The 24,982-nt window shown below is 56.7% G+C and overlaps 3 protein-coding genes across 15 annotated transcripts in view; 1 reads left to right on the top strand and 2 right to left on the bottom strand.

Moving 5' to 3' along the window:
* LOC107155508 (peroxisomal membrane protein PEX14) overlaps nt 1-9,646 on the top strand; it is a 212,374-nt gene extending 202,728 nt beyond the window's left edge. For both annotated transcript variants that reach the window (XM_048783631.1, XM_015501404.2), the window contains exons 6-9: nt 2,428-2,530; nt 3,705-3,802; nt 6,633-6,724; nt 8,380-9,646. In XM_048783631.1, coding sequence (XP_048639588.1) covers nt 2,428-2,530; nt 3,705-3,802; nt 6,633-6,724; nt 8,380-8,836 — 750 coding nt within the window. In that variant the 3' untranslated portion in view covers nt 8,837-9,646. The remainder of the gene's footprint in view (nt 1-2,427; nt 2,531-3,704; nt 3,803-6,632; nt 6,725-8,379) is intronic.
* LOC125610774 lies at nt 1,003-11,130 on the bottom strand. 4 transcript variants are annotated; one of them, XR_007340780.1, is made up of 7 exons: nt 10,871-11,130; nt 10,565-10,745; nt 10,017-10,109; nt 9,812-9,893; nt 5,708-5,811; nt 3,811-5,482; nt 1,003-3,597 (listed from the first exon to the last, which is right to left on the bottom strand). XR_007340780.1 is itself a non-coding variant. In XM_048783632.1 (5 exons), exons 1-5 carry the CDS (start codon nt 10,711-10,713, stop codon nt 5,125-5,127), a joined length of 786 nt encoding a protein of 261 aa, XP_048639589.1. In that variant the 5' UTR covers nt 10,714-11,130; the 3' UTR covers nt 1,003-5,124. The 4 variants fall into 4 exon arrangements, 2 of the variants coding, with proteins under 2 accessions (XP_048639589.1, XP_048639590.1); XR_007340781.1 differs by having other exon boundaries at nt 3,811-5,586; nt 10,565-11,120; XM_048783632.1 differs by having other exon boundaries at nt 1,003-5,482; nt 10,565-11,130.
* A 4,141-nt stretch (nt 11,131-15,271) lies between these two features.
* Nucleotides 15,272-24,982, bottom strand: part of Casz1 (castor zinc finger 1) — a 140,064-nt gene continuing 130,353 nt past the window's right edge. For 7 of the 9 annotated variants that reach the window (XM_048783615.1, XM_048783617.1, XM_048783616.1 and 4 more), the window contains 7 exons: nt 24,066-24,404; nt 22,404-22,602; nt 21,470-21,641; nt 19,756-19,907; nt 19,507-19,648; nt 18,675-18,974; nt 15,272-16,944 (listed from right to left, as the gene is read on the bottom strand). In XM_048783615.1, the coding sequence (XP_048639572.1) occupies nt 16,214-16,944; nt 18,675-18,974; nt 19,507-19,648; nt 19,756-19,907; nt 21,470-21,641; nt 22,404-22,602; nt 24,066-24,404 (2,035 nt within the window). In that variant the 3' untranslated portion in view covers nt 15,272-16,213. The remainder of the gene's footprint in view (nt 16,945-18,674; nt 18,975-19,506; nt 19,649-19,755; nt 19,908-21,469; nt 21,642-22,403; nt 22,603-24,065; nt 24,405-24,982) is intronic. The other 2 variants (XM_048783622.1, XM_048783623.1) reach the window with 2 other exon arrangements.

The raw sequence follows: 24,982 nt of genomic DNA, 5'->3' as shown, positions 1-24,982 counted from the left end.
GCACAGATTAGGCACCAGGAAGGATAATATGACGACACACAGCTTTCCAATGAGTGCCTCGGCCCTGTGAGCCCCACAGGCTCAGGCCACAGGCCACAGCGCAGGCCCTGAGAGGAGCAGGAAGCACAGCCCCTTGGTGTAGGTGCACCAGAGGGCTGCTGTCCGTCTCCACAGAGCTCGGGGCTCTCACCTGTTTGGTTTTTTTTTTTTTTCCTTTTGGTTTGGTTTTTAAATTTTTTTTTTAAGTTGTAGGTGGACAGAATGCCTTTATTTTATTTGTTTATTTTTATGAGGTACTGAGGATCAAACCCAGTGCCTCACGCATGCTAGGCAAGCTTTCTGCCTCTGAGCTATATAGCTCCAGCCCCTCTCACCTGCTTTATAAAAGAAGAAAGACATTGAAATGTCGGTCACAATGGTGACTGAAGAATTTGTGGAACAGAGCTGGGCGCAGTGGCAAACACCTATAATCCCAGCAACGTGGGAGGCTGAGGCAGGAGGATTGCAAGTTCAAGGCCAGCCTCAACAATTTTAGCAAGGCCCTAAGCAACTTAAAATTCAAAAGAAATCTCAAAATTCAAAAGAAAGCGCTGGGGATGTGTTTCAGTGGTACAGCACCTCTGTATTCAATCCCCAGTACTAAAAAAGAAAAAAATAAAGAATTTCTAGAATATTTGCTGATAGTTTTTTTAAATTAAAAAAAGAGGGGCTGGGGTTGTGGCTCAGTGGTAGAGTGCCTGCCTCACATGTGTGAGGCACTGGGTTCAATTCTCAGCACCGCATATACATAAATGAATAAAATAAAAGTTCATCAACACTAAAAAATATTTTTTAAAAAATTAAAAGAAGGGCTGAGGATGTGGCTCAAGCGGTAGCGCGCTCGTCTGGCATGCGTGCGGCCCGGGTTCGATCCTCAGCACCACATACAAACAAAGATGTTGTGTCCGCCGAAAAGCTAAAAAATAAATATTAAAAAAATTCTCTCTCTCAAAAAAAAAAAAAAAAAAATTAAAAGAAGAAAAAAGAAAGTGGGAAAAAGCCACCCTCTTGCTGCACACATGCATAAGACTTAGGCCGAACAGGGCATGTGCCTCTTGTCACTTCTGACCTCAGAAATGGAGCCCATAGTTGTTTACATGTGTGAGAGTTTCTTGACTTTTATACTTAGGGAATTTTCCACCTGCAACGTCAGACTACATTTGATGAGTTTTAGCTCAGTTGTGAGTAATAACTCACAGGGTGGCTGAAAAGCACTTTGCAAAATAGAAAATGCTTCTACACTTAAGCTGAATGATGGTCTTCACTTAGGAGTCACTCCTGAAATAAGCTCTCCCACAAACCCCCTGTGAAGGGCCTTCTCCTTCCCCATACAGAAGCCTTAATGGAGAAGTTTCCATCTTTTTTCCCCATCTGGGGCCCAAATAGACTAAGAAACAAAGTACCCTTGTGTGGCCCAGCCAGGCCCACGCCGCGTGAGCTCTAGCACCCTCCTTTTCAAGTTGCACTGGGTCTCGCTCCCCTCAAATAGGGGGCCTCGTGTGCTGGCCCCTTGTCTTGTGGGTCGAAGGACATTCGCCTCATCCTGCTGTCCAGTGGCCTGCTACCTGCCTCCGCCCTTCCACACCCCTGTTCCAAGCCTTGCAGCAGGGTGTCCAGCTATGCCCTCGAGGGCCTTCCTCCAGTGCTCAGAGGACCGGGTGTTCAGGGTTCTTATTTGGTGGCATCACAGTCGCCAGGTGCAGCTTACCCCCTGGGGTACCTGTGAGAAGTGAGTTGTTTGTCTCTGAAGGAGGCTGCTTCTGAGGATTCAGCCTTGGTTTAGCAAAGACCAAGTGATCTCGGGAGACCACGGTATCATCCCCTACTAAAAACCAGGGCCCTGAAGTCTGCAGCTGATTTCCCTTTAGTTTCTTGAGTAAGTTTTTATTCATTTAATTTTAATAATTTGTTTTGAAGGGTGAAACAGGAGGCTGCCAACAGCATTGTTTTCCTGTATATCCTTCCACATTTTCATCTTACAACTGTTAAAGTAGAATTTAAAGTTTTTGTCATGAAAATATGACATCACTAATAAAAGTTTCCTGTCACAGCAGACCAAACTGGTTTTCCTGGGGCCAGGTTGCAGCTGTGTGGTGGAGCTTGCCCGACAGGTGCCAGACCCTGGGTTCTGTCCCCAGCGCACACGCATGTGCACATGCACACTGGCTTTCTTCATCCCTGTTCTCTCCCGATCCTTGTCCTTATTCAGACAGAATTTTAGATGGTTATAATCGCAGTCTTATAACTTTTTCAAGTATTTTGTTCGCTTATGGATGTGCCAGGGTTCCCCAAACCTGGGGAGGACGAGAGAAAGTTGGGTGGCGGGATTTGAGAGACGGATGTCAGGTACCTGTGTGCACACCGCTCCCGCCCCTCTGCTTCCTGCAGAAGTACCTGCTGCCCCTCATCCTGGGCGGCCGCGAGGACAGGAAGCAGCTGGAGAGGATGGCGGCGAGTCTCTCTGAGCTGAGTGGCAGCGTGGCCCAGACAGGTAAAGATTAATGACTCCATCAAGTCACCCCTCAAAGCCTTCTCCACGCAGCCCCTTCGCAGCCCCTCCCCTCTCCCTCCGTCTCCACTTTATGTGGTGACTTCATTTATCTGCTCTGAGAATCTGTTCACATTTGCAAATGAAGCCGCCGTCATTTCGGTTTAATTTGAAATTGCTTGTTTACTGTCGGCGCGGCCTCAATTAATTATGTTTTTACGGAAAGGCTCCCAACCTCAGAATATTAATAAGGGGAATAAAATGACAGCCTTTCTAAGGGCTGTAAAGTTCATTTTTAATTTCTGCTTCTATGAGGTTTTCAGGGGGGTTTTCACTGATTTCCCCCCTTCCCTCTAAGAGTCCACGGCAGGGTCAGGAGAGTCTGTAATTACTGTGGCTCCTGGGACCCCGGCCACCTCCTCTGTTATTGACTCCACAGGGCTGGCGTTCATTACCCGCTGCCCCAGCGATGGCCCAGATTAGCTGGGACCTGTCGCGCCAGAGGTGGCTCTGCTCCGTTATAAGCTTGTTTACCAGGTGGAGCTCTGCATCTCAAACCCCGAGGCAGGCGGGAGCCTCCTGTCCAGGTAGCCCATGTCCCTCAGGGGCACCTTCGTGAAATCCTCAGAAGTCTGTAGCACGTATCTGTCACACTGGCATTTGCTCCTAGGAGGGTGACGCGGTGATACCTGGTCCCAGGGGCCATGTGACAGTGGGGTCTAGGCAGACAGCCTCAGGGTGGGAGTAGGATAGGAAGGCGCACTGGAGACAGGGTCCGCAGTTTCAGTCCTCCTGGATGTGGCGGAAGCCTGAGCCTCGGCCTTCCCAGGCTGGACATGCCCTGAGCTCCCAAGGACACGGCTAGGCCCATGAGATGAGTGAGGCAGTGAGAGGGGCCGGGAGAGCCAGGACGGCGCAGCCAGGCGTGATTAGAGGGAGAGGCTGGACCAGTGTGCTGTTGACCATAGACAAGCACACAGTAGAAAGACAGAGTGGAAGTCCGGAGGGCAGGTCCAGCGCAGGTGGGTTTCCAGGGCGCAGATGAGTCATCGGAGGTGAGGGGGCAGGGCCTGCAGATAAATGAACCGAAGCAGGAATAGGGGCTGCCCACAGGCACGGGGACTGAGGAGACAGTCTGTGGGCACCACCTCACCAGACGCCACACTCTCTTCCCCAGTGACTCAGGTACAGACGACACTGGCCTCTGTCCAGGAGCTGCTGAGGCAGCAGCAGCAGAAGGTCCAGGAGCTGGCCCACGAGCTCGCCACCGCCAAGGTACTTACCTCTGGGCCCTGGGTTCCCCCAGGCCCTGTCTGTCCTGTCCAGCTCTTCGCCCTGGTCCTTGTGCCCCAGGTCTGAATGTTGTCTTCCAAGGTCTGAATGTCCTTCACCTGCCATCTGCTGTCTAACCTTTCCTGTGGAAAAGGGAGGCATCACCGTACACTTGGATGGCAGTTACCCATTGAGGCCACCCTTCCTGTCACCTCCCAACAGGAGGAGGGAAGAAAGCTGCCCTTTTCTCTGTGACCTCTGATGACAGCCACACCCCCACAGCTCTGGGCGCCATCATCGTAGGTGCCTGTAGTTGGGCTGCAAGTCACAGGGAGAATATGAGGGGACAGAAGGGAGAAGTGTGCAGTTTCCCAGCAACCCCTGTGCCCGCCCCAGGTGCATGGGCTAACCTTGCCTCAAGTACGTGGGCTTGGGTGATCCCAGTGGAATGGGAACCACCCAGGATCGACTGAGGAAGTTTTCCATGCCTTATTGCCCAAATCTGCAGCAGTCTGGGCAGTATCAGACTGAGGGATCCATCTGCTGGGTTAGAATCCTCACTTTCCTACTTGCTAGCTGTGGGACCACAGGCAAGTTACTTAACTTCTCTGAGTCTTCCTCATGTATACAATGGAGCTATGATGGTTCCTGCTTTGCTGGATTGTGGATGTGCTTAGAATGTTGCCTGACTTTGGTCAGGTCTCAGGGTTGCAGCCCTGGTTTTCATGGGTGTATGATAGCATCATCATGGCTTAGGCAGACAGGGCCCAGGAGACAGTGGTCCCGTGGCTCCATAATGTCCTCTAAAGGATTTTACCCAGTCTGTTCTGCTAAGGGAAGACACCTTCAATGCACTAGATTGCAAAACCAGGAAAGTGGATCACTTCCTGCTTCTGATAGAGTCTTAGGTGCCTGTTGTGAAGACCCAAGAACCCCCTCCCAATGTCTCTCCCACACCCAGGTGTTGCCTCACCCCCTCCTCAGGTGGCTGCAGCCACCTGACCCTGTGGGTCCCTGTGGCAGCAGCCTTCACCCCACTTGGTTATCTTTTGGATCAGTGGCCTGTCAGTGGCCAGCAGCCATTCTGGAAACTGGGAAATTGCTTTCAGACCTTAAACATTAAGATTAAGACCACGTGTTGAATTTGAAGGCGGGTGGGGTGGGCTTTTCCTGGTGGCTGAGATGGCCCCATAGAACTCCTCCACTTGCTGTTCTCAAGCCCCTCCCCCTCCAGGCTTCTGTCCCCCTCTTGGTGATGAAGTGGGGTTCTCCAGCCTGGCATCTAAACACATGTGAGGACTTTGGTTACCCCATAAACCAAAGACTCAGAGCTGTGTTTTCTCAGCTGTGATGTAAGTTTTTATATCTGGCTTCCAAACTCCTACTGGAGCACTGTAAAAAATTAAAAAGAAGAGCTTTAAGTAATTAAAAAAACCTACATAAAACTGAAGGCTGCGAGTTTTTGACAACTGTTTTTTAAAGAGATTGGCTAAAAAGCCCCAGATGTCAGATTTTATTTCTGAATCCTGGCATCTGGCAGCACATGCGTTTGGTAATCGGAGTCCTGTGCAGGCCGGGAGTGGAAGTCGCTCCTGCTTGATGGGCTGCTGTAGCTTCCAGGGCGCGGAGGAGCTCATCAGCAGCTTCTGTGCCCTCGTCATCTGCTGATCTGGAGTGGGGACCCTGCAGGGTTGTGTGTGAGGGTGGCAGACATGGGCCCGCATTCTCCTGGACTGCAGGTTTCCTTCCCCCTGGGCGGCCTCAGCTGGGTGGGCCTGCAGTCGCCACTGTGCATTGGGGAAAGAGCCAGGCTCACCCCATCTGGAGGCAGCCTCCGGCTCAGGGAGGCAGGCACTTGAGCTGAGGCCTCCTGGCCGGGGTGAACCACTATATACCCAATACACTCACCCCGGCGGCTTGGCCACCCGCAGCTCCCATGCGCGGTGGTGGGATTGGCTCTCCTCTTGTCCATCTGTCCGGACAGGATTTGCCAAAAGCCATGTGCAGCAGCCCTGTGTGAAGGAGGTTCTGTCCTGGCCCTGGGGAAGGGCAGCTCAGAGCCCAGGGGCTGTTCTCGTCTCTGCTCTGCAACCAGAGTCATCCCAAAGAAGGGATGTGATTGGGTAGCATGACCTGCAGGTGGCTTTGCAGACAGGGAGGAGCAGTCCTGGGATGTCCTCTGGCCCCCAGGGCCCTCTAGAGACCAGACATCACCTAGCAGGAGCAGGAGGTCCCCAGCAGCCCCAAGCAGCCCAGCATGTGGTGAAGCCTGTCCTCCAGGCTGCAGGAGTGGCCCGCAAGGGTTGAGGTGCCCCAGCCTCTCTGATGCCCGGTGTGGCTTCCAGGCTCAGGAACACCAGTTTTGAGGCCACCCCGGCTGAGCCCCTTGCTCACTTCCAAGGGGCATTTCTTTTGGAAGGAGTGGGATTTAGTTTTTATTGTTCTTTTGTTTTAATGAGCATTTCAAACACAGAAGGGAGGGCATTGCTCACTCCAGCAGACCCCTGCCCGTCCTCCAGGTGTCACCCCTCCTTTCAGATACCACAGCGAGTCTCCCTGAAAGATGAGAGCTCACGCATCACGTCACTTTACAAACCCACAGTACCACGGTGCTGCCTGTCCTGTGCCCTTAGACACCCAGAGCCCAGGGAGTGTGGTTTTGAAGGGAGTTGCCTCCGGCAGTGCCAGGCCCTTCACGCAGGATCGCCAGGCTGTGGCCAGATAAAATGTGCCAGCTGCTATTGCCTTCAGGGTGCTCCTAAGCCACACCTTGCCCACTCGGGTGGCATGGGGGTGCCACTCTGACCTGCATCTCCTGTGTCTTGACTTTCAGGCCACCACATCCACCAACTGGATCCTGGAGTCCCAGAATATCAACGAACTCAAGTCGGAAATTAACTCCTTAAAAGGGCTTCTTTTAAATCGGTAGGCGAGAAGGCTCAGGTTCCACCTTATCTAGGTCCCTGCTTGGGACAGCAAGCAGGAGAGACCTCCTGGGCTGGCCTCGCAGCGGTGGGGAGCTCAGGGCTCCCCCAGGGCTCCCCAGGCAGCTTCTGACTGAGCTGTGGGATTCTGGCACTGAGTGCGGAGACCTGGGAGCTTCTGCTTCCCTCCCCAGAGCCCTTCTCCCTCCAGGCTGACAGTCGGCGGCACCCACAACGGTTTTGAAATAGCAGCGGCTCTCTGGACCTCTCAGGCGAGGAGCAGTGGGCACTCCCACTCGGTTCCTCCTGAAGCAGGGGCTCCTAGAGGCAGGCTACCCCTCCCCCTTCCTGAGCCCAGACAACCTCAGTGACAGCTTTGCCCAGAGAAAGTCCCAGTGAGGGCCACTTAGTTCGAGGAGCTCTCCACGGGCAGAACAGTCCTCACCTCCCTCCACCTTCCCTGGTATTCCTGTGCTGTCCCTCCACAGGGCAGCCCTGATGGTAAGGTGACCAGCTTTTCCTGGTTTGCCCAGGCCTGACCTGATCTTAAAGCTGGAAGTCCAGTGTCCCAGGAGCCTCTTTGTCCTGGGAAACCAGGAAGAGTGGTCATCCCACACAAGCGGCACCCTGGCAGCCCTTATCTGGATGCTGTCCTTCCTCCGCTGGACTTGGGGTTCAGTGGCGCCCAATGTGGGACCTTCATAGGGATCAGGGATGGAGGGTGTAGGGATTGGGTAGCCAGAGACCTCATTTTCAAACACTCCCGCCCTGTGTTCCCTGAGGAAGAGAACATGTCCTCAGAACAGGTGAGGGGCCCAGGGGCCCGAGGGTGATTAGTAGAAGAGATCTTTCCTGACCTTGGTGGTGGAGAGACCAGGCAGTTGGGGAACTTTGAGCAGGTGGAGTTCCTCACTGGCTTTGTGCCGCTGAGGCTAGTGAAGGCTGGGGTGTGCGCCCCTGAGGTGGAGGCTGTTTCTGCGGCCAGTGCTGGCTGCCCAGAGTGGGAACAGGGCTTTGTCCCCTGGGTCCCTACAGGGATGGGCCTGCAAGTCACAGATCTTCACTTCCAAGCAGTTGCCAAGCAGGCCTGGCCTCCCGGGTCCCCCCTGGAATGGGATTTGGTCTGGGCTGGCTGCTGGCCCAGGGCCTAGAAGGGAACACGGAAGCAGAAAGGGAAACCTGTCTGTTCCCTGTCACTTGGGCTCAGAGGCTTTCTACCAACATGCACCAAGTTACCTCTTGATGCTGATGTCTGAGCCTCGGCCAGTGGCCACCTTCTGCCCAGGCCATAGACAAGTTAGTGTCGAGGTCCGTGTGTCCCGAGCCCTTGCAGCGCCTGCTTCCTTCCTTTGCTGCCTCTGGGGTGGAGGCAGGGCACTGCTGGGTCAGGAGCTCGACAGCCTCACTCTAGGCAGGGGAGGCCCCAGAGCCCCCAGTGCAGCCGGACATCCTGTGGGCAGCGCAAGGGCTCTGGCACCCTTCTTAGCTGATGCAGCCTCCGTTGGGCCAAGAGGTTTGTTCTCTGGTCCCCTGCTGGGTATCTCTGGGGGCACTGTTCCCATCATGGCTCTCGGGGGTCAGTGAAGGAGGGGCTGTGATGGGGAGCCCCAGCTGGGGTCACCAACCTCGGCCTGGCCCCCTGCTCTCCCCTGCCAGGAGACAGTTCCCGCCATCCCCGTCAGCCCCGAAGATCCCCTCCTGGCAGATTCCAGTCAAATCGCCGTCACCCTCCAGCCCTGCAGCTGTGACCCACCACAGCAGCAGTGACATCTCGCCAGTCAGCAACGAGTCCACGTCCCCCTCGCCTGGGAAGGAGAGCCACAGTCCCGAGGGCTCCACGGCCACCTACCACCTGCTAGGCCCCCCGGAGGAAGGCGAGGGCGTGGTGGACGTGAAGGGCCAGGTGAGGATGGAGGTGCAGGGCGAGGAAGAGAAGAGGGAGGACAAGGAGGACGAGGAGGACGAGGAGGACGACGATGTGAGCCACGTGGATGAGGAGGACGTCCTGGGGGTGCAGAGGGAGGACCGCAGAGGTGGGGACGGGCAGATCAACGAGCAGGTGGAGAAGCTGCGGCGGCCCGAGGGTGCCAGCAACGAGAATGAGCGGGACTAGGGCCTCTCCCAGGGACACCGTCCAGCTGTGGGCTCTGGGCTCTGGGCTCTGGCTCTGGGCGGGGATGGCCTCAAGCCAAGGTCTGGGCAGAGCTGTGCTTGGCTGCAGAGCGTGAGGCTCCCGTTTCTGTCCACATCTGCGTCTCACCTGAGCAGCATCCCAGGCCCAGCCCACACCCCACTCAGCTCAGCCCAAGCAGGTGGCTTTGCCTTCCTCACAGCCAGACCGAGGACACCAAGCCTCGGAGCCCCACCCCCGACAGTGTCTCCTCGGGGTGCTGGCCGGCTGAGCGTCTGGACTGAGCTGACACCGTGCATGGCAAGAGCTCATGTGGTTACCTGCCTTCTCCCAGTGGGGAGGAGCCACAGTCCCCTTGGTCTCTGCTATCCCTGCTCTGTCCTCTAGGCCTGGCCCATGGCTCACTCTTTGCGCTGTTTCCAGAAGCCAGAGCCCTGGACCCATTCCCCCTCAGCAACAGCCTGCCAGGGCCAGCCTCCCCACAGCCGGGCCCTGCCTGACAGGTGGGCACCTGTCCCCACCCCCAGCCCACACGCCCTGGCATCCTCTCCAACAAATGAAATCACACTGCGCTTCAGACCGTCCTCGCCGGCTGTGTCGTGGTTCAGCTGATCCCGTGGGGAGACGTGATTTTCGCTCCACGGCAGGGCCAGGCGGCAGAGCCTTCCTGACCAACAGCCATGTCTGTCCTTCCCACCAAGGAACATGTTCATTTGTGTCATCATGTATAGATTTCAGAATATAAGATATGATTGTATATAATTGTAATAAATACGAGTTGCCACTATTTAACTCCTGCCTGTGGCTCCCTGTCTGCTGAGGGCCCTTCGTGCCCCCTGAGGACTGCTCAGAAGCACCCCAGCTGAGCCCCAAGAAGGGCCAGAGGGACGTGGGGAGGGCGAGGGGCCTGGGCAGCCTCTGTCCCCCGACCCCGGGGCCTTCCCCAGGGCTGCTCACCCGGAACTGCAGGAGTCCTTCCTGTGCGGGCCGCAGGGGCGACGTCCTGGGAGCCGCAGGGCCTCCTTGGCTGGGCTCAGACCTGGTGTGAGCGTGGTGAGCTTCTTCCTTAAATGGACGCGCGTTCCCAGGAGCGGGTGTCCTCTGCCTTGTCTCCGCGCCCTCCCTGCCTCCCTCTAACCTTCACAGAGCATGGAGCGCAAACCTGAGCCAGCAGCTCCTGCCAAGGGCCGCTCCGCGCTCCTCGAGTCCGCCTGGGCCGGGCCTGGGACTGCTGGCACTGCCCTGTCTGGGCCTCCTGTGGACACAGCCCAGAAATGGCACAGGCCCTGGCCACCACTGCAGGTGGCCACAGCGGGGTGCAAGCTCCCCCAGTGGCCTCCCAGGCCCTGGCCAGACTGAGGGACTTGGCCTCAGGGCAGTTTTATTCCAGAAGAGAGAGGTCACAGCCCTGCTGCGGGGCCCACCGAGGCAGCAAGTGGCCCTGCCTGTCTGGCCTGGGGGGGGGGGCAGGCTTGTCCTCTGTCCTCATCACCTCTGGTGACACTCCTCAGGTCTGTTTCCCCAGCCATGTGACCCTTAGGGACCTGCAAAGCCTGGTGAGAGCCATCCCTGCACTTGTCCTCTTGCTTCGTCCCCTGCCTCCTTGCATCCCTGAGAATCTCAGCTCTGGGGTGACCAGCCTGCCTGAGAGGGGACCCTGTGTTCTCAGGGACCCAAGGAATCCCAGCCTTGGTGGCCAGGCCGACTGACCTTGGCTGCTCCAGCAGAGGGTAGGGCGTGGCCCCGCCGGGGCAGCTGATGCCGGGCCTTCCCCCTCTGGCTGCTGTGCTGCTGTCCCTCCATGGTGAGTGGGGACATGGCTGCTGAGCAGACAGGACCCCCCTGGGTTTGGTCACCATTTGTCATAGTTGTTAAACTTCCAGGGTCCCTCCTAGTGAGACCAAAGAGCAGGTGTCCAGGGGAAGGTCGAGGCAGGGGAGGTGCTGGCCACGACCAGGACCTCGCGATCCCTCCCCCTCAAGACCTGGGCCCTGAAAGAGGGGTCCTGGGCTTCACCGTTCATGAGGTGGGGGCTGCAGGGCCACCTCAGGGCACGTATTCCTAGCCCAGGGGTCAGCAGGAGGGAAAGTCCCCAGCTCAAGCAGGGAGGAGAAGGGGTGAGAACCTGGGGCCCCAGGCCTTTGCCCCTCAGGTCCTGAGCGCCGAGTTCTGCTTTTGAGGACAGAGAGTCTGGCATGACTTCAGGGAGAGGAAAACCCCTCCCCAAAACGCACAAGTGCTGCCTAATAAAGGCTGTTGCTGGACCAGGGCGGACGGCCCTGCGGAAAAAAAGCCTTTCATTAGAAAAATAATGCATTTCATCCAAATAAGGTAAAAATATTTGGAATGGGGCAGAAGTGAGCAGCAGGCAGCGCCTGTCAGGCCCTCTCTGGAAGGGAGTAGATTATTAAACTCAATTACAACGTCTTTTTATAAAGCGCCGTTAGGAACAGACTAGCCCAGTGCCTGGAGGCCATGAGCCAGCTGTCCTGACCCCCCCAACAGGCTCCCCTCCGACTCCGGGGTCTCCCTAGCACTGGGTGACTTGTGGGACTCCCTTGGACAGGGGCATTTTGGGGAAGGACAGGGGCCCTCCTTTGGCTTTCGAGCCACCCAAAGAGGAGGCCAGGCCGGGAGCATCCTAGGGGCTTGCGCGGGCCTGACCCTCCTGCAGGGAGGCCCCAGGCCAGGCCCAGAGCAGGTAGTCGCCCATGGAAATCTCAGCTCCTGGGGTGACCATCTGCGGCCCGTGTCCTGGGACCTCTTGGGTGGGAAAAGGGGGCGTTCTGAGTTGGGGGAAGGGGCTACCAAATTTGTGTCCACAAGTGTTGACCTTTTTCCTTTTGCGGAAGTACATGTCCGCTGATGAGGACGGCCAGTGGACGGGCAGGGAAGGAGAGTCCCCTCCCACCCCTCTGGTTTTGCTGTGCTGTGTGGTGGGTCTCGTAATTTGTTTTAAAATAAAAACAGAAGCTCTCCTCAGAGCTGCCTGTCCTCTGGGTCCTCACACCCCCGCCCTGCCCCCCTCCCAAAGCCCATGCTGGCGCCATCTGCTTGCAGAGAAGAGGGAGGGGGCGTGGGGCAGTGCAGAGGTGCCTGTGAGACCCCTCAGGTGAAGCATCCACCTGGGGCGGGCACCAGGCCCTGGCCACCCCACGGGCCTGACCCTCCTTTCCAACAGGAAGAGCAAAGCCACTCTTCTGTCCCTGCTCAGCGCAGGTGTGTCTTACCCTGGGGCCAGTGGCCTCCTGGCCAAGGAGAATGTCTAGAAACAGGGCCAGGCCCAGGCAGGAGCCGCGGGCCTCCACGGGCACCGCCCTGCGCCTGCCACACCAGGCCACTGCTCTTGACACTCTTTCTTATCAAAATGAGTTTGAAATCTCAGCCAGCGTTTGGGGTGATTTGACCTGAAGCGTGAAGGAGCACCTGTGAGTCCTCCCCCTTCCAGCAGCCGGGGCTTGTTACGGCTTCATCGCGAGTGGCCTGAGCCTTTCTTTCTCCATGGCCAGTGCTGCCAGGAAGGACGTCTTCATAGTGGCGGATGCTGGGTCCCCTGGTGAACACCAGTAGCCCCAGCTGGAAATTTCGGCACAAGTTTATGGAGAGTCTTTGGTAGGGAACTGGGGTCTCCCTCCAGGTGTGGGCTGTGGGCCTAGGGGACATCAAGCAGCCAGCGATGGCCACATCAGCTGTCCTCTGCCTCCGGCCCTTGCTGGGGGCCTTTGGAGCCACTTCCTGTCTGATCTGCCCCAGAGGGTAGGGCAGTTCCTCCCAGGAAGGATGGCACAGGCCTGGCTTCTCTTTGTTTCTGGCAAGGCCCCAGATTCCAGAGCTTTCCAGGGGCGCTGTGGCCGGTCCTGCTTCTTGGAGGTCTGATCCAGGCTGGGGCAGTGTGTTTTCTTCCTACCCTGGGCCCTGGCCCTGGGCCAAGGCCACCTGTGGGGCCAGGTCTGACCCTCAGAACAGTAATAGACAACCTGCCTTGCTCAGTGGCCTGCCACTCTCTGGGTTGGGGCCAGACCTGCTCCAAGGACCACACTGGGGAGGGGCAGGCCACCATGCTCAGCTAGGAGCCTGTGCAGCTGGTTCTGGCTCTCGCCAGGAGGTTCCAGAGCTCCTGAATGTGCCTCAGTTTGGGTGTTGACTGCACACCACCAGAGCTGATTAAATCCCAGAGGGAAAACATGCCCGACTGCATTTCCTACTGGGTCCAGCAAGCCACGGGCAGCTTCCTGGGCCTCTGCCCACTGCCTGCTGCCCAGCAGGGAGCGGTGCCACCTGCAGCAGCCGGCTCCCCACTGGCCGAGTGGGTGCAGGTGGGTGGGCCCTTCTTTCTGCCCTCTAGGAGCAACAGCCTGTTGGTTCCCTGGTCTTTCTGGAGTGGTGCTGTGAGACCCAGTGCCCCTTCCCTGGATCCTGTCAGGAGGCTGGCTGGGCAGCTGGTCTTACCTCCTATTTCCGGGGTGTGTGGATCTGCCAAAATCCATCCAGGCCCAGTCGATCTGGGAACAGGGGGTAGTTTGGGGGCCGAGTCAAGACCATCAAATTGCTTCGAGGCTCTAGCTTCCAGGAGTCCAAGACCTGCCCCCACTCTCTGCTGCCCATTGCTTTGGTGCCCAGGGGGAGCCCTGTGGCCACGCCACCCCCCAGTCCCCCTGCCAGCCGAGGCTGGGACTTGGCTCCCTGCCTCCTTAAGGCCCCATGGGAGGCCATGTGCCCACCAGGGCCTACAAAGCTCCAATAATGGTTTTAATTTGTTGAACTTGTGTTTTATTCCATAAATTAGTCACTGTTTTATTTAACAGAATCAAGACATCCACAAACAATAGGCGAGTTCCAACTTGAACATTTTAATAAGACGGAAAAAAGTATATATTTTCGTGTCTGTTACAAACGTATTTATGTAAATAGCCTATGGGCCTCGGTCCAGGAGGAAGGCCGACGGGGAAGGGCCCCGTGTGCTGGGCCTGGGCTGGCCAGAGAGGCTTTGTGGTGGCAGATGACACCAAGCTGGGCTCTGAGGGGACAAGCTGCTCTGCTGTGGTCCCCAGGCAGCTGGCTGGTGCTCAGATGTGCCAGGTGCAGTGAGGGGGATGAGTGTGCCCCAGGGACCAACTTCTTGATCCCTTCAGAAAAGTGGAGGTCTTCCCCTGTGGCAGGGATGTGGCAAGCCAGCAAGATGCTCTTCATCATGGAGGACAAGAGTGGCTCCACACATGTCCGCTCCCAGGGCCACCTGGAGGCCAGCTCGGGACAGGCCGGACAGGATGATGAGGTTTGAAGAGGACCCTCAGAAGCGTCAGGCACGTGGGAGCCAAACGAGGAGCCGTTAGGTCTGCACTTTGGGCCACTCCCTGGTGTCCAAGGGCACCCCCCGCCCCCGCCATGGAGCCACCAGAGCCCGCAGCTCAGGCCCTGGCCCGTGGCTACGGACCCAGGAACTAGCCCCCAGTTCTGCCATGATGAGCCTCGAGCCAGATCCTCGCCAGCATCCGGACTGGATCCGGGTACGCGCCGTTCCTGGCCTGGGCAGGTCCCTGCAGGAAGGAGGAAGGCGCTGAAGGAGGGGCTGCAGGATGACCCTGCCAAGCACTCGCCCAGTAGCCCTGACTAGGACAGGGTAGGACGGGGTCTCGGGGAGGCCTGAGCCTCACTGCTGGATGGCCCTACCTGAGGGTGCTCCTGAGCCTCAAGCCGGGTTTCAGGCAGGGCCCAGGATGGGAGGAGACCACTTTCCAGCAGGGCAAGTCCTGAGCCCACCACTGTCATCAGCAAGCTGGAAGAACCTGGCCTGGTGCCCAGGACAAAACTGGTCTGTCCCCCATCTCCCCACTGGGCTTGAAGATGACCAGCACCCTCCTCCCTTCCCTTCACTGGCACATGGAGCAGGGCTTGTTTGCACCACCCCACATAGCTGGGTCACGGCCAGCCGCTTGGGGGCGATTTTAAAAATAAAAGATAACTTGATGGATTTTTTTTTTCCAGTTTTTATTGAGTGAAAATGTCAAACCTTGCATCAGTCATGCAAAAAAAAAAAAAATCAAATAAATAAAACACATATATTAAATTTCTAATAGCACTAAATTCAAGTGGAAAAATATTCAGTTCTTAATAACCAGGTGCCGAGGAGACCAGATTCAAGTAATCAGAGCACGCGCTGTTCAGTTCGGTTTCACGTTCTGCGTTTTTTTGTCTCAAAACCTCTCTATACATCTCTATATATCTATATATGTATATACATATAGATATATACACACATATGTGCATACATATTATTTTATATTTATATATATACACATACATAGTTATAAAACATTAAAAAGAGCATTGGTGGATCAAGCATCATTTTCCCCACAGAAAGAAAATAAAACAAAAATTACACATTAAAATTCAAAATGAGCTAGCAATGGCTTATAGTCCTAGTGTGCAATATGAAGGTTACAAAAGGCTAGACTTCGCACTGTCGGCATCTTCGTTTTTCTTTTCTTTTTTTTTTTAATTTTTTGTTTGATTTTGCTACATTGAAAAATTTTTTTTTGTTTTTGTTTTTGTTTTTTTCCTTTACAAAACTCCTTAGACAGAGTCCTGTGGTAGGTCAGAGTCTGGGCAAATGCTCAGCAGCAGCACATGGTGCCCACAGGATTCAGGAGGCTCTGGTAGGGGCTGTTTAGAAATCAATTGACTTCCTGTTGAATCAGGTGCACTGTCTGACTGCTCCTCCCTCCCTGCTCCCTCTCCAGCTCAGGGGGTCCTGGCTTTCTAGTTGTGGGCAGCTGAGAGGAGACACACACACACACACACACACACACACACACACACGAAAAAGAAAACCACTGCCCTTGAAGCCCTTTGGGGTGGGGGCTTCAGGGAGATAAGACTCTACCCCACCCCTCTAATGCCTGCTGGGCCTGTTCTTTCTCCCCAGCCGGAGGCCCCCTGGGGCCCTGAAGTGCAGAAGAGGGACAGAGGCTGGAGGGCAGCCTGCCCGGTCTGGGGACTGCAGCAGCCAGGTCAGGTGTGTGCCTGCCATTAGCCCTGCACTGGGCTGACAGCCTCAGAACCTCCAGGAGGCGGGGTTTGAAAAAGGGGCTGAATCTGGGTGGGTTGCACCAGCCTAGAAGCATCCCGAGCAAAATAAGAAGACAAACTGGGACAACAAGCAAGAAGCCCTGCAAAGCCACACGCATAACCAACAGAGGAAAACTCCAATGTTAAATTAACTACAAACTCGTGTCAACAGTAATAGTCCATTTTTCTTGTCTCTACAAAATTCAAGTTAAAAGTTGGAATCACGCAGCTCTCATCAGTGCTAGTGTGAAGACGGACAGCCTCAAACTGCTAAGGCCTCTAAAATCAAAGCTAAACATCCCACGGGAGAAGTCGCACCCCCTTCTCCAAGCTCAGGCTGGTCCGCGGGGTGTGGCACTCAGCCGCCCGCTTTTGCTTGTCTTTTTTTTTTTTTTCCTTTGCTCTACGTAGAATAATAACCTTTACAGGAAAAATACTGTACAACTTCTTGTATTTTTTTCCATTTTGAATATTAAAGCCCAAAACAGCCGCATCCTTCCTGTTTGCACCACCAGGGTGGCTGATACCCCAGTCCCCAAGGCTCCATTTGGGTGGGTTGGGACACAGCCTCTTTTTTTTAACGGGGTGGGGGTGGGGGGCTGGGACAACCGCCACCNGGAAGCGGCAGCGCAGGCAGTGGAAGTGCGTGCTGGTGCCCGAGAAGGGGCAGTCGGCGAAGTGGCAGCTGAGCGAGGCCTTGAAGCGCTTGAAGTCGTCCAGCACCAGGTTGTCCACGCGGTCGTGGTGCTGCGCGTGCTTGTACATGTGCGTGCGCCCGCAGAACTTGTAGCCGCAGTTCTCACGCGTGCAGTGGTAGTGGGTGACCTTGAGCGAGAACTGGCAGGCCGTGTCCTTGCAGTCCTCATAGAGGTCGAAGCGCCGGAAGCCCTCCAGCATCATGCCCTCGTCCAGCATCTTGCGCGAGGAGGCCGTCTTCCGCCGCTTGCCGAAGGGCGACATGTCCTCGATGATCCAGAAGCGCTTTTTGGCACCAGAGGCTGTGGGCATGGAGATGGTATTCCCTGGGGAAGGGGCACAGGGCAGTCAGTGCAGAAGGCTGCCTCTTTTGCCAGGGTCACACTCACACAGGGCCCTGACCCTGGTCTGGTGGCCAGGGCGCCTCTCCCCACCCCCAGAACAGCAAAGGAGTCCCAGGCTTCCCTTGTCATCCAGACCTGCAGACGACCACACGTGCATCCCTGGGTGGCAGACCAACCAGCTTTGCCGGGATGTGGTGGCTGCTTCCTGACCAGTTTGGGTAGGAAGTGAGGACATGTCCTGGTGCTAATTGAAGCTGAAGGGAGAATCTAGGTCGCAGAGTGTAATTACCCAAGTTGGAGGGGGGCCAGGGCCCATCACACGCCTGCCTCTAATGAGGGACAGGCCGGCTCCTTTCCCGCCGCGGGCAAACCAGTTCCCCGGGCTGCCTGCCTGTCTGCAGGGGGACCTGCCTACTCACAGCCGGGATGCCAAGTGCCCTAGGCCATCTGGGGCTGTAACTGCCCTGAGGAGCACCTTCTCCTTGGTTCCAGAAGGCTCTTTAAGGTCTTAAGGTTTCTGCCCCTAGTGGGCCTCCTCGGCCAGGCCTCAGGAACTAAATACCAAAAAGATACCAACCCCCTGCTCAGAGTCTCCTCGCTGGGCCAGATCTAGACAAGGGCTTAGCTACAGGACAGGCACCCAATCAGTGCCCAGGCTGGCCCAGAATGCTTCCCAGGACTTAGGAGCCCACTGCCAAGGGCTTGCTTCCTCACCCTTTTCAGAAGGCACCCACTGGCTACACAGGGGGGAGGCAGCACTCCCCAGAAATAAGGGACCCAAGGCCCAGACCCACCAGAGGGGGACATCCTCCAGGCTGCTCCCTGTGCTGGCCGAGGGCCATGGCCCTTCTGAGTCTGCCAGAATGCCTGCCACCGCTCTGTCCACCAAATTACTGCCTTGCGGATTTGGAGAACAGGCCCAGTCACCCACCCTTGGCAGATGAAGAGAAACTGAGGGCTGGAATGGGGTGGGGGCACTAGGCAGGGGCCATGGGAGAGCCTCAGGCCTGGAAATCCACCAGGGATGATGTGTTCTTGGGTCTGAAGTCACAGGGTGACAGCTCTCAATGGGCAGAACCCATGTACTTACTGCCACAGCCACCGGGGCCTGGCACAAAGCCGTGCTCAGGCACAATGTGAGGTGACAATGCATGGAAGGTGGTATGCCGTCTGCAAGGTGAGGGGCCAGCAGACCCTCCCCGTGGGACTCCAGATATGGAGTTGGGGCAGGAAGAGCTTCTATCACAGAGCACAGCCCGAGGCCTGAGGCTCCAGAGGTTTCTTCCCCTGGCTCAGCTTTAAGGGAGGGGTGGGGCCAGATCAAGACCCTCGAATCTGGGTGGGAAGCTGAACACCTGAGAGCCACAGGGACAGGCTCTGTTCTGCCCAGGCCCAAGGTGAGGCCACCCTGAGCAGCCAGCTGGAATCTGGCATGCCTACTCTGGGCTGACCAGTTGCTGAGCAGGGGCAAATGGCTGGCAGCAATGCTCTGGTCTGAGCAGGAGTCACAAGGAGCTGTCTTTGGGATAGGAGCCAGGCTTTCTGGTCTCAGGAGTGCTTGGCCATCAGGATGCAGCTTTGTTTGGCCCCAGCTACCACCAAAAACACCTGTCCTTGACTGAGCTGGCCACAGAAAAGGGTCAGGTCCTGGACCACAGTCTCAAGGATCGGGTGGGGTGACAGATACTGCTGAGAATGTGTGTGCGAGTTACCTGCGGCGTCCTGAACTAGGGGGACGTCACTTTTTACTGGAGTTGGAGTGGCAGTGACAGGCGGGAAGCTGGGCGGGCTGCTGATGGGGTGGGCCAGGCCGCGACTGGCTCCCAGAGTGGCACTGAGCAGAGAGTATGAGAGACAGGACGGAGAGAAGAGGCATGGGAGGGGGGGGAGGGGCGGCCGGAGCGCAGCCGGCGGGAAGGGTGGAGTCAGGGGGGGCCGTGGGGCCCCACGGGTGGCCTCGTCACCAGTGGCAGCAGGAGGAGGAAGAGGAGGAGGAGGAGGAGCCGGGCCGCCTGGAGAAGGTGGAGAAAAGCAGAAGCAAAAAAAAAAAAAAAAAAGAACCAAAACAAAGAACAAACAAACAAAAAGAACCAAAATGAGAAACCAATGGTGGAGCAGGTGGGAGACACTGGACAGAGGAGCAGAGAGAGGAGCGAGAGGAGGGAGGCCGCAGGGCGGCTGTGAGCGGTCAGGGCGGGCCTGGCAGGTGGGTGCCTCTCTTGGACCCCAGGCCCAGGCTGCAGTGGGCCAGGGCCTGAGCGGGGCCAGGGCCTGAGGGGGGCCAGGGCAGGCCGGAGGGCTGGGCTGTACTGCCTTCCTGGAACTCTGGAGGACAGGCCCAGGCTCCTCTCCTGGAAACTGAAGCACAAGGCAGAGTGCTGGGGAGGTGGCAGGATGGTAGGAGGTGGCCTCAGTGTCCCACATCCCACACACCAGCTGGTCCACTGCACACCAGCCTGTCCTCCTCAGGGCCACCTCACTGTGAACCTTGTGTCCAGGATGGACGCGGCAAAGCGGGGCTGGAGGCAGGGGTCCTGCGCTCACCTGCCGCTGTGCTCTCGTTGCCCACGGGGGTGCTGGAGCAGCTGCGATCCATGGTAGAGGACTCGGAGGAGGCGGCACCCGGGCTGCAGCCGGTGTAGTCCATGCCCTCATCTGTCTCAGCATCCATCAGGCTTGGGGGGCCCTGGGAGGAAGCAGGGTGCCTGAGGAGCTGCCTGCCACCTTCGCTAGGGGCAGCAGGGCCTCCCGGGGGTTGGTGGAGCCACCCACAGGCCTGCTTGAGGCACTCACCTGGGAGGGGGGCACGCGATCAAAGTTCTTCCCGAGCATCCTGCGCATGTGCTTCCGGGCGTGGGAGGTCATCTGGTGCTTCAGGAGGAAGGAGAACTGGCAGCCCTCCCGGATGCAGTGGAAGTGGCTGTTCACCTGGTTGTACTTGCAGCCTGTGGACACGGCCCCCACCTGCATAAGCCTCCCCAGCCAGCCAGTGCTCACAGCCAGTGTGTGTTGAGCACACTGTTCTGGGCACAGGGAGTGATCGACAAGGCCAGTGGCATGTGCACCCTGAACTGCATTTCTCCAAGGAAAGCTTACGATCAGCCACCTGCATGAAGTCCAAGGCTACGAAGGCTGTCCAAACCCACTCCCTGCCCACATACTGTGGGAAGGAAACCTAGTGGGCCCTGTCCACAGCATGCCACCTGTCCCCAACACCTTCTCTGGGGACCTGGGCTGGTGGGTGTGGCAGCCAGCCTCCACCCTGCTCCCATGTCTCTCCTTTGCTCCAGGCTGAGAACAAACAGAACAGGTGAGGCCAAAACAGCATCAGCTGAGGGCAGGTGAAGGCCTGCCCGTCACCATGGCACCGAGCTGGCCAGGTGTCTTATATCATCCCCCGGCTTTGTTTGGCCCCAGCTACCACCAAAAACACCAAAAGTTGAGTAAATAATGGCAACTTCAGAATACCCTGACATCTGTAAACTGAGCCCCGTAACAGCATGGACTTCTGAGTGTTGACACCTGTCACCATGGTTACCAGCCCTCTCCTGGCCATGAATCCTTTTTGAATTAATACTTGAAGGAAAGATTTGTTTCCTTTCTTTTCTGGCAGTTGATGAGTATCTTGCCCTTCCTCTGTGGAAGGGCCTGCCTGCAGCCTCCCTCTGCCACCAGCCCCTGAAACCATGACCACAGGCCACAGCCGGCCTGGCCTGTAGCCCGCAGCCCAGGTGTCCATGCTGACACCTTCTCCTGCCTTTCCTTCAGCTTCCAGTCTATTCCCAGGGAGATTCCCATCCCAGTCTATTCCCGATGATTCCCATCATCGACAGGCTTATGAACACGGGGCTCCATCCTGAGGCAGGAGGGTGGGCTTTGCTCTCTGCCTGCTGACCCTAGAGCCCCAATCCCATTGGGCATCCCCGGAAGGAGGCCCTGTTCCCTGTGGGGCTCAGATCTCAGCATCTATCACCAAGCTCAGGGCTGCGGGTGACCTCTTCTTCTCAGACCCATGGCTACTTCCTTCCTGAGTATCCTGCCAATCAGATTCTCCAGCTGAGCCCACACATCTTCGCCAGGTTTCCAGCACCAAGTCCAATGCCAGCACATACCAGACACTCAAAAACTCTTAGCTGCTGCCACTGTCACCACTCCCGTGTCCCTGCAATAGCACTGGCACACAGTTGTTTTTCAGTAAATTACTGCTGAATGAACGAACAAACAATGGCACATTTTAAACAAAACCCTACAGTTGAAGCTATGGAAAGCAACCCAGGGCGAGTGATTTCCAAACCCCTGAGAAGCTCACCTGCCTGCCCTCTGGAAAGGGGAAAAGAATCAAGCTGAGCCATGAGGGCCGGCAGTGAGGCTCCAGGGCATCCTGCTTGCATGGAGGAGGCCAGAGTGACTCTCGTCCTCTTCCCTGGGATGTTTTAGGTTTGACACCTTGTGAATTTGACAACTGGCCTGTACCTGCTAGAAGTCCCTACCCACCCTGGCTTAGTACCTAGCCTGCCGCACTCCTCGCGCTTGGTGAAGTATTTGAATCCGTTGGCTGCCCGCCGCTCAGCTTTCTCATGCTTCTTTATGTGCCAGGGCAGCTTGGTGGTGATGTTGGTGACGAAGTAGCAGCCAGTCCGGAGGCAGTGGTAGTGTCCACGCATCCGGAACTCACAGTGCTGCAGGGAAGCACAGGAAGATCAGGACAGGTGGGGACTTGTGTGGGCTGCTGCCTGAACTGGGACTCTGGGCTGTGGCAGGCCCTTGGCACATGTGTTCTTCCACACCCAGAATCAGAAAATGCAATCTTGTAAAGAACTTTCACATGTCAAAAAGCAACATGTCCCTCTGTCATTTCACTAAACATCCTATTTAGTTATTTTGCCATCCTTCAATGCCACCCAGAGCAGACATCACTAATCTATCCCAGTTATCTTCCCTTCATAGCTGGACCTACCTAGGTAGGCACCACTAATCTATCCAGCCAGTCTTTTCTACACACCCAGACCTCTGCTCTGAGTCCTCAGGTAGCCCCTATCTTGGGGATAGGCCTTTAAAGTGAATTTTATCTGCTCTTCCTGTCTGGGCATGGACAGTTCTCTTTATCTATCCAATGGGCCAATTTAGAAATTTTATGCATCTGGAGAAAAGGGAAATAGCCAATTTCAAGATGGGTAAGAATGATCTTAAGTACACAGCAGCAGCATAGTGTTTAGTTGCCACTGGGGGTTAGGACTAAAATGATAGACCTTACCAACTTAGTACCAATCTGGACCCCAGCCCAGGGGCTTCCAGGGGCCTAGGGGCAGACAGTGTCCTTTCCAGGGTCTGGTGGAAGCCAACTTAAAAAGGGTGCAAAAAGCAGAGTCTCTGCCAGGAGGAGCTGGTCCCAGGCCCTGTGGCTCCCCTGCCCCCACAGCTGGGCCGCCCGCTGCGCTGACCTGGTTGGGACAGAGACACTGCAGGGAGTAGTAAGCAAACTGGTCTCGCACGTTCACCAGGCTATTGTTGGGGTTGATGTGGTCCAGGCAGTGAGACTCAGCCTTGCCGGAGGTCTTGCAGACATACTTGCAGTTCCCAAAGAGGCAGTGGAAGTGGAACTTGTTGGCGTACTTGCAGTCTGTCGCGAGGCAAGGGTCGCTGCAAGGAAACCACAGCCCAGAAGGTCATTGGTGTTCCCAAGCCCTCCCTGCTGGTGTCCTGACTGTGCTGTGTTGGGGTTCACTCCTCTGTCACCAGTGGTACAATCAAGAGAAATGTCCCCAGATTGCCCTCCTGCTTAGCAGGACGATTCAACCAGAGACTACAGATCCCAGCATGCATCCCTGCCTCCTTTTAGGAGTTCTGCCTGGTGCACAGGGATTGCAATATGCAGGGTGCCCAGAGCGTTGCATGCTGGGACACGTAGTTTCCACGGCCACACCTCGGGATTATAGATAAGGATGGCTGCAATAACTTCTTGGAAATGAAAATAAGGGATGGTGCTGCCAGCCCTGGCAGGATGCCATCAAGGGCCTGGCTGGCATGGCATGGCACTGATTTGGATGTGGTTGACTGACAGGCTGCAGATGGGTGGGTGGCCCTACCAGGAGTGCTGCTACCAAGGACCTCAGTAAGTGGGAACGTGTGTCAGGGCCTGCTGAGGCTCACAGCTGATGGCACTCCCTAGGGTCATCTGAGGCCTATGATACCCACCTGCTCAGAGACCTAGGAGCCAGGGGAGTGGTAAGGGATGATGGGTGGGCATGGGCGGGGAGTACTGGGCCATCCCCTATGGTTGGCCTGCTTGGGAGAGCAGAGGAGTGGAGCAGGCCCCTACCTGGGAGCCCTGCTTCCCATGCTGCAGGGGGCTATCTATGGGAGGACGAGGGGCTCTAGCTTTTGACTGGCAGGCAACACTGCACTGGCCAAGGAGCACAGCCCTGGTGGGGGCTCTGACAGCAACCAGGAAACTAGGAGGGCACCACTTCTGGGGGGGCGAGGGGGAGGGACGGAGAGGAGTCTGTCCCCTTCCAAATCACGGGCCCAGCCCCAGGTGCTCAGAGAGGGAGGACAGTTGCCACTCAGGCGGTATAAATAATCCAATTTATTACTTTTATTGAGAACAGGAAGCCGCACACATTAAGATACAAAGTCACCGTTCTCGCCGCAAGGAGCCACCACCATTCAGTGAGAAAGGTCCCTTCCACCCGAGACTCAGGCCACTATGCAGGGAGTGCAGGCCTGGGAGGGGCCTAGCCCATCACACCCACCTGTGACTTCCCTGGCCCTGCAATCTCAGCAGGTTTGAGCCACTGAAGAGGCCAGCGAGGGAGACCCTCCCTGTTGGGCCAGGAGACCTGAGAATCCACTCTCAGCCCATCCCAACTGGTCCTGGGGACCACTGCTGCTACCCGCCACCCACTGGCTGCTTGGGATGGGCAGAGTGGCGGCGCAAGCACAGCATCTTTGGCTAGAAGGATGTGGCCCGGAGGCCGTTTCCCAGAGGGTGGGGACATCCAGTGTTAACTCTGCACGGTGAGGAACAGGGCCTCCTCCTGCCCTTGCCACACCCACTCCCAAGACGCTTGGGGACGGGGCGCCCGGCTCATCGAGGGACTCACTTCTCCTGGAACTGGAGGAATCCGGGTTTGACCTGGGGCTTGGCATTCTCTAGAGAAGTCGTCGCCAAGGGTGAGGCGGGCAGGTGAGGCACTGATGCGGGAATCTGAGGCATCTGGGGTATGGTGGAAGCCAGCTGCTTCCAGGCGAGCAGGGTGGGGGTGGAGGGCACCGAGGCCGGGCTGGGAGCAGGTCCTTCCAGACAGGTCCCCGGGACTGTGGTGCCAGGAGGTGCCGGAGGGGGTGAGGGTGCCAAGGAAGGTTTGGTCTCAGCAACAGAGGCCGGGAAGGAAGCCTCTGAGCTTCCTTTCACTGTTCCGCCCTCCGTCCGGAAGTGGAAGCTGGAAGGGGCAGGAGAGGTCACATCAGGTGAGGAGCTAAGAGGCCGCTGCAGCCCAGCCCCTCCCTGGCTGCCTGTGCACAGGAGCTGCAGGTGTGGTGTGACCCCATCACAAGACCAGGGCCCAGCACAGGGACCTCATGCTCAGCAAGCTCTCCGTGATCCCACCAAGACAGGAAGCCTCAGGACAACTGCTGCGCCCTAGCTCTGGGCTTGGCCCTAACTCTGTCTTCCTACCTGTGCCCTGCCTCTGCCCAGGCGGTCCCCTCTCTGGGTATATGTGTGAGAGTAGGCCCTGCCTCACGAAACTTGCTCTGACTATTCAGTAGGCTCCTGTGCAGGCCAGCGGCTGGGACAAGATGCCCACGTGGTGAGAAAGGCCTGGTGTGGGGCTCAGGGCACAGAGATCTGTCTTGAAGGCTTACAGGTTTTGAGTCAGTTACAAGTAGTGGCCGGGCTCGCTGCTTTTAAACTCCATGGCATTCACAGATTCATTTTGCTGTTCTGGGTCAAAGGGACTCAAGATATCACAGTGGAATGGGAAAGGCCTTTGCCCTGGGTCTCTACCCCTGGGTCCAC

This window comes from Marmota marmota, unplaced genomic scaffold (assembly GCF_001458135.2).
Source record: "Marmota marmota marmota unplaced genomic scaffold, marMar, whole genome shotgun sequence".
In the NCBI taxonomy this organism is placed as follows: Eukaryota; Metazoa; Chordata; class Mammalia; order Rodentia; family Sciuridae; genus Marmota; species Marmota marmota.
This window is presented reverse-complemented; position numbering and strand designations above follow the sequence as displayed.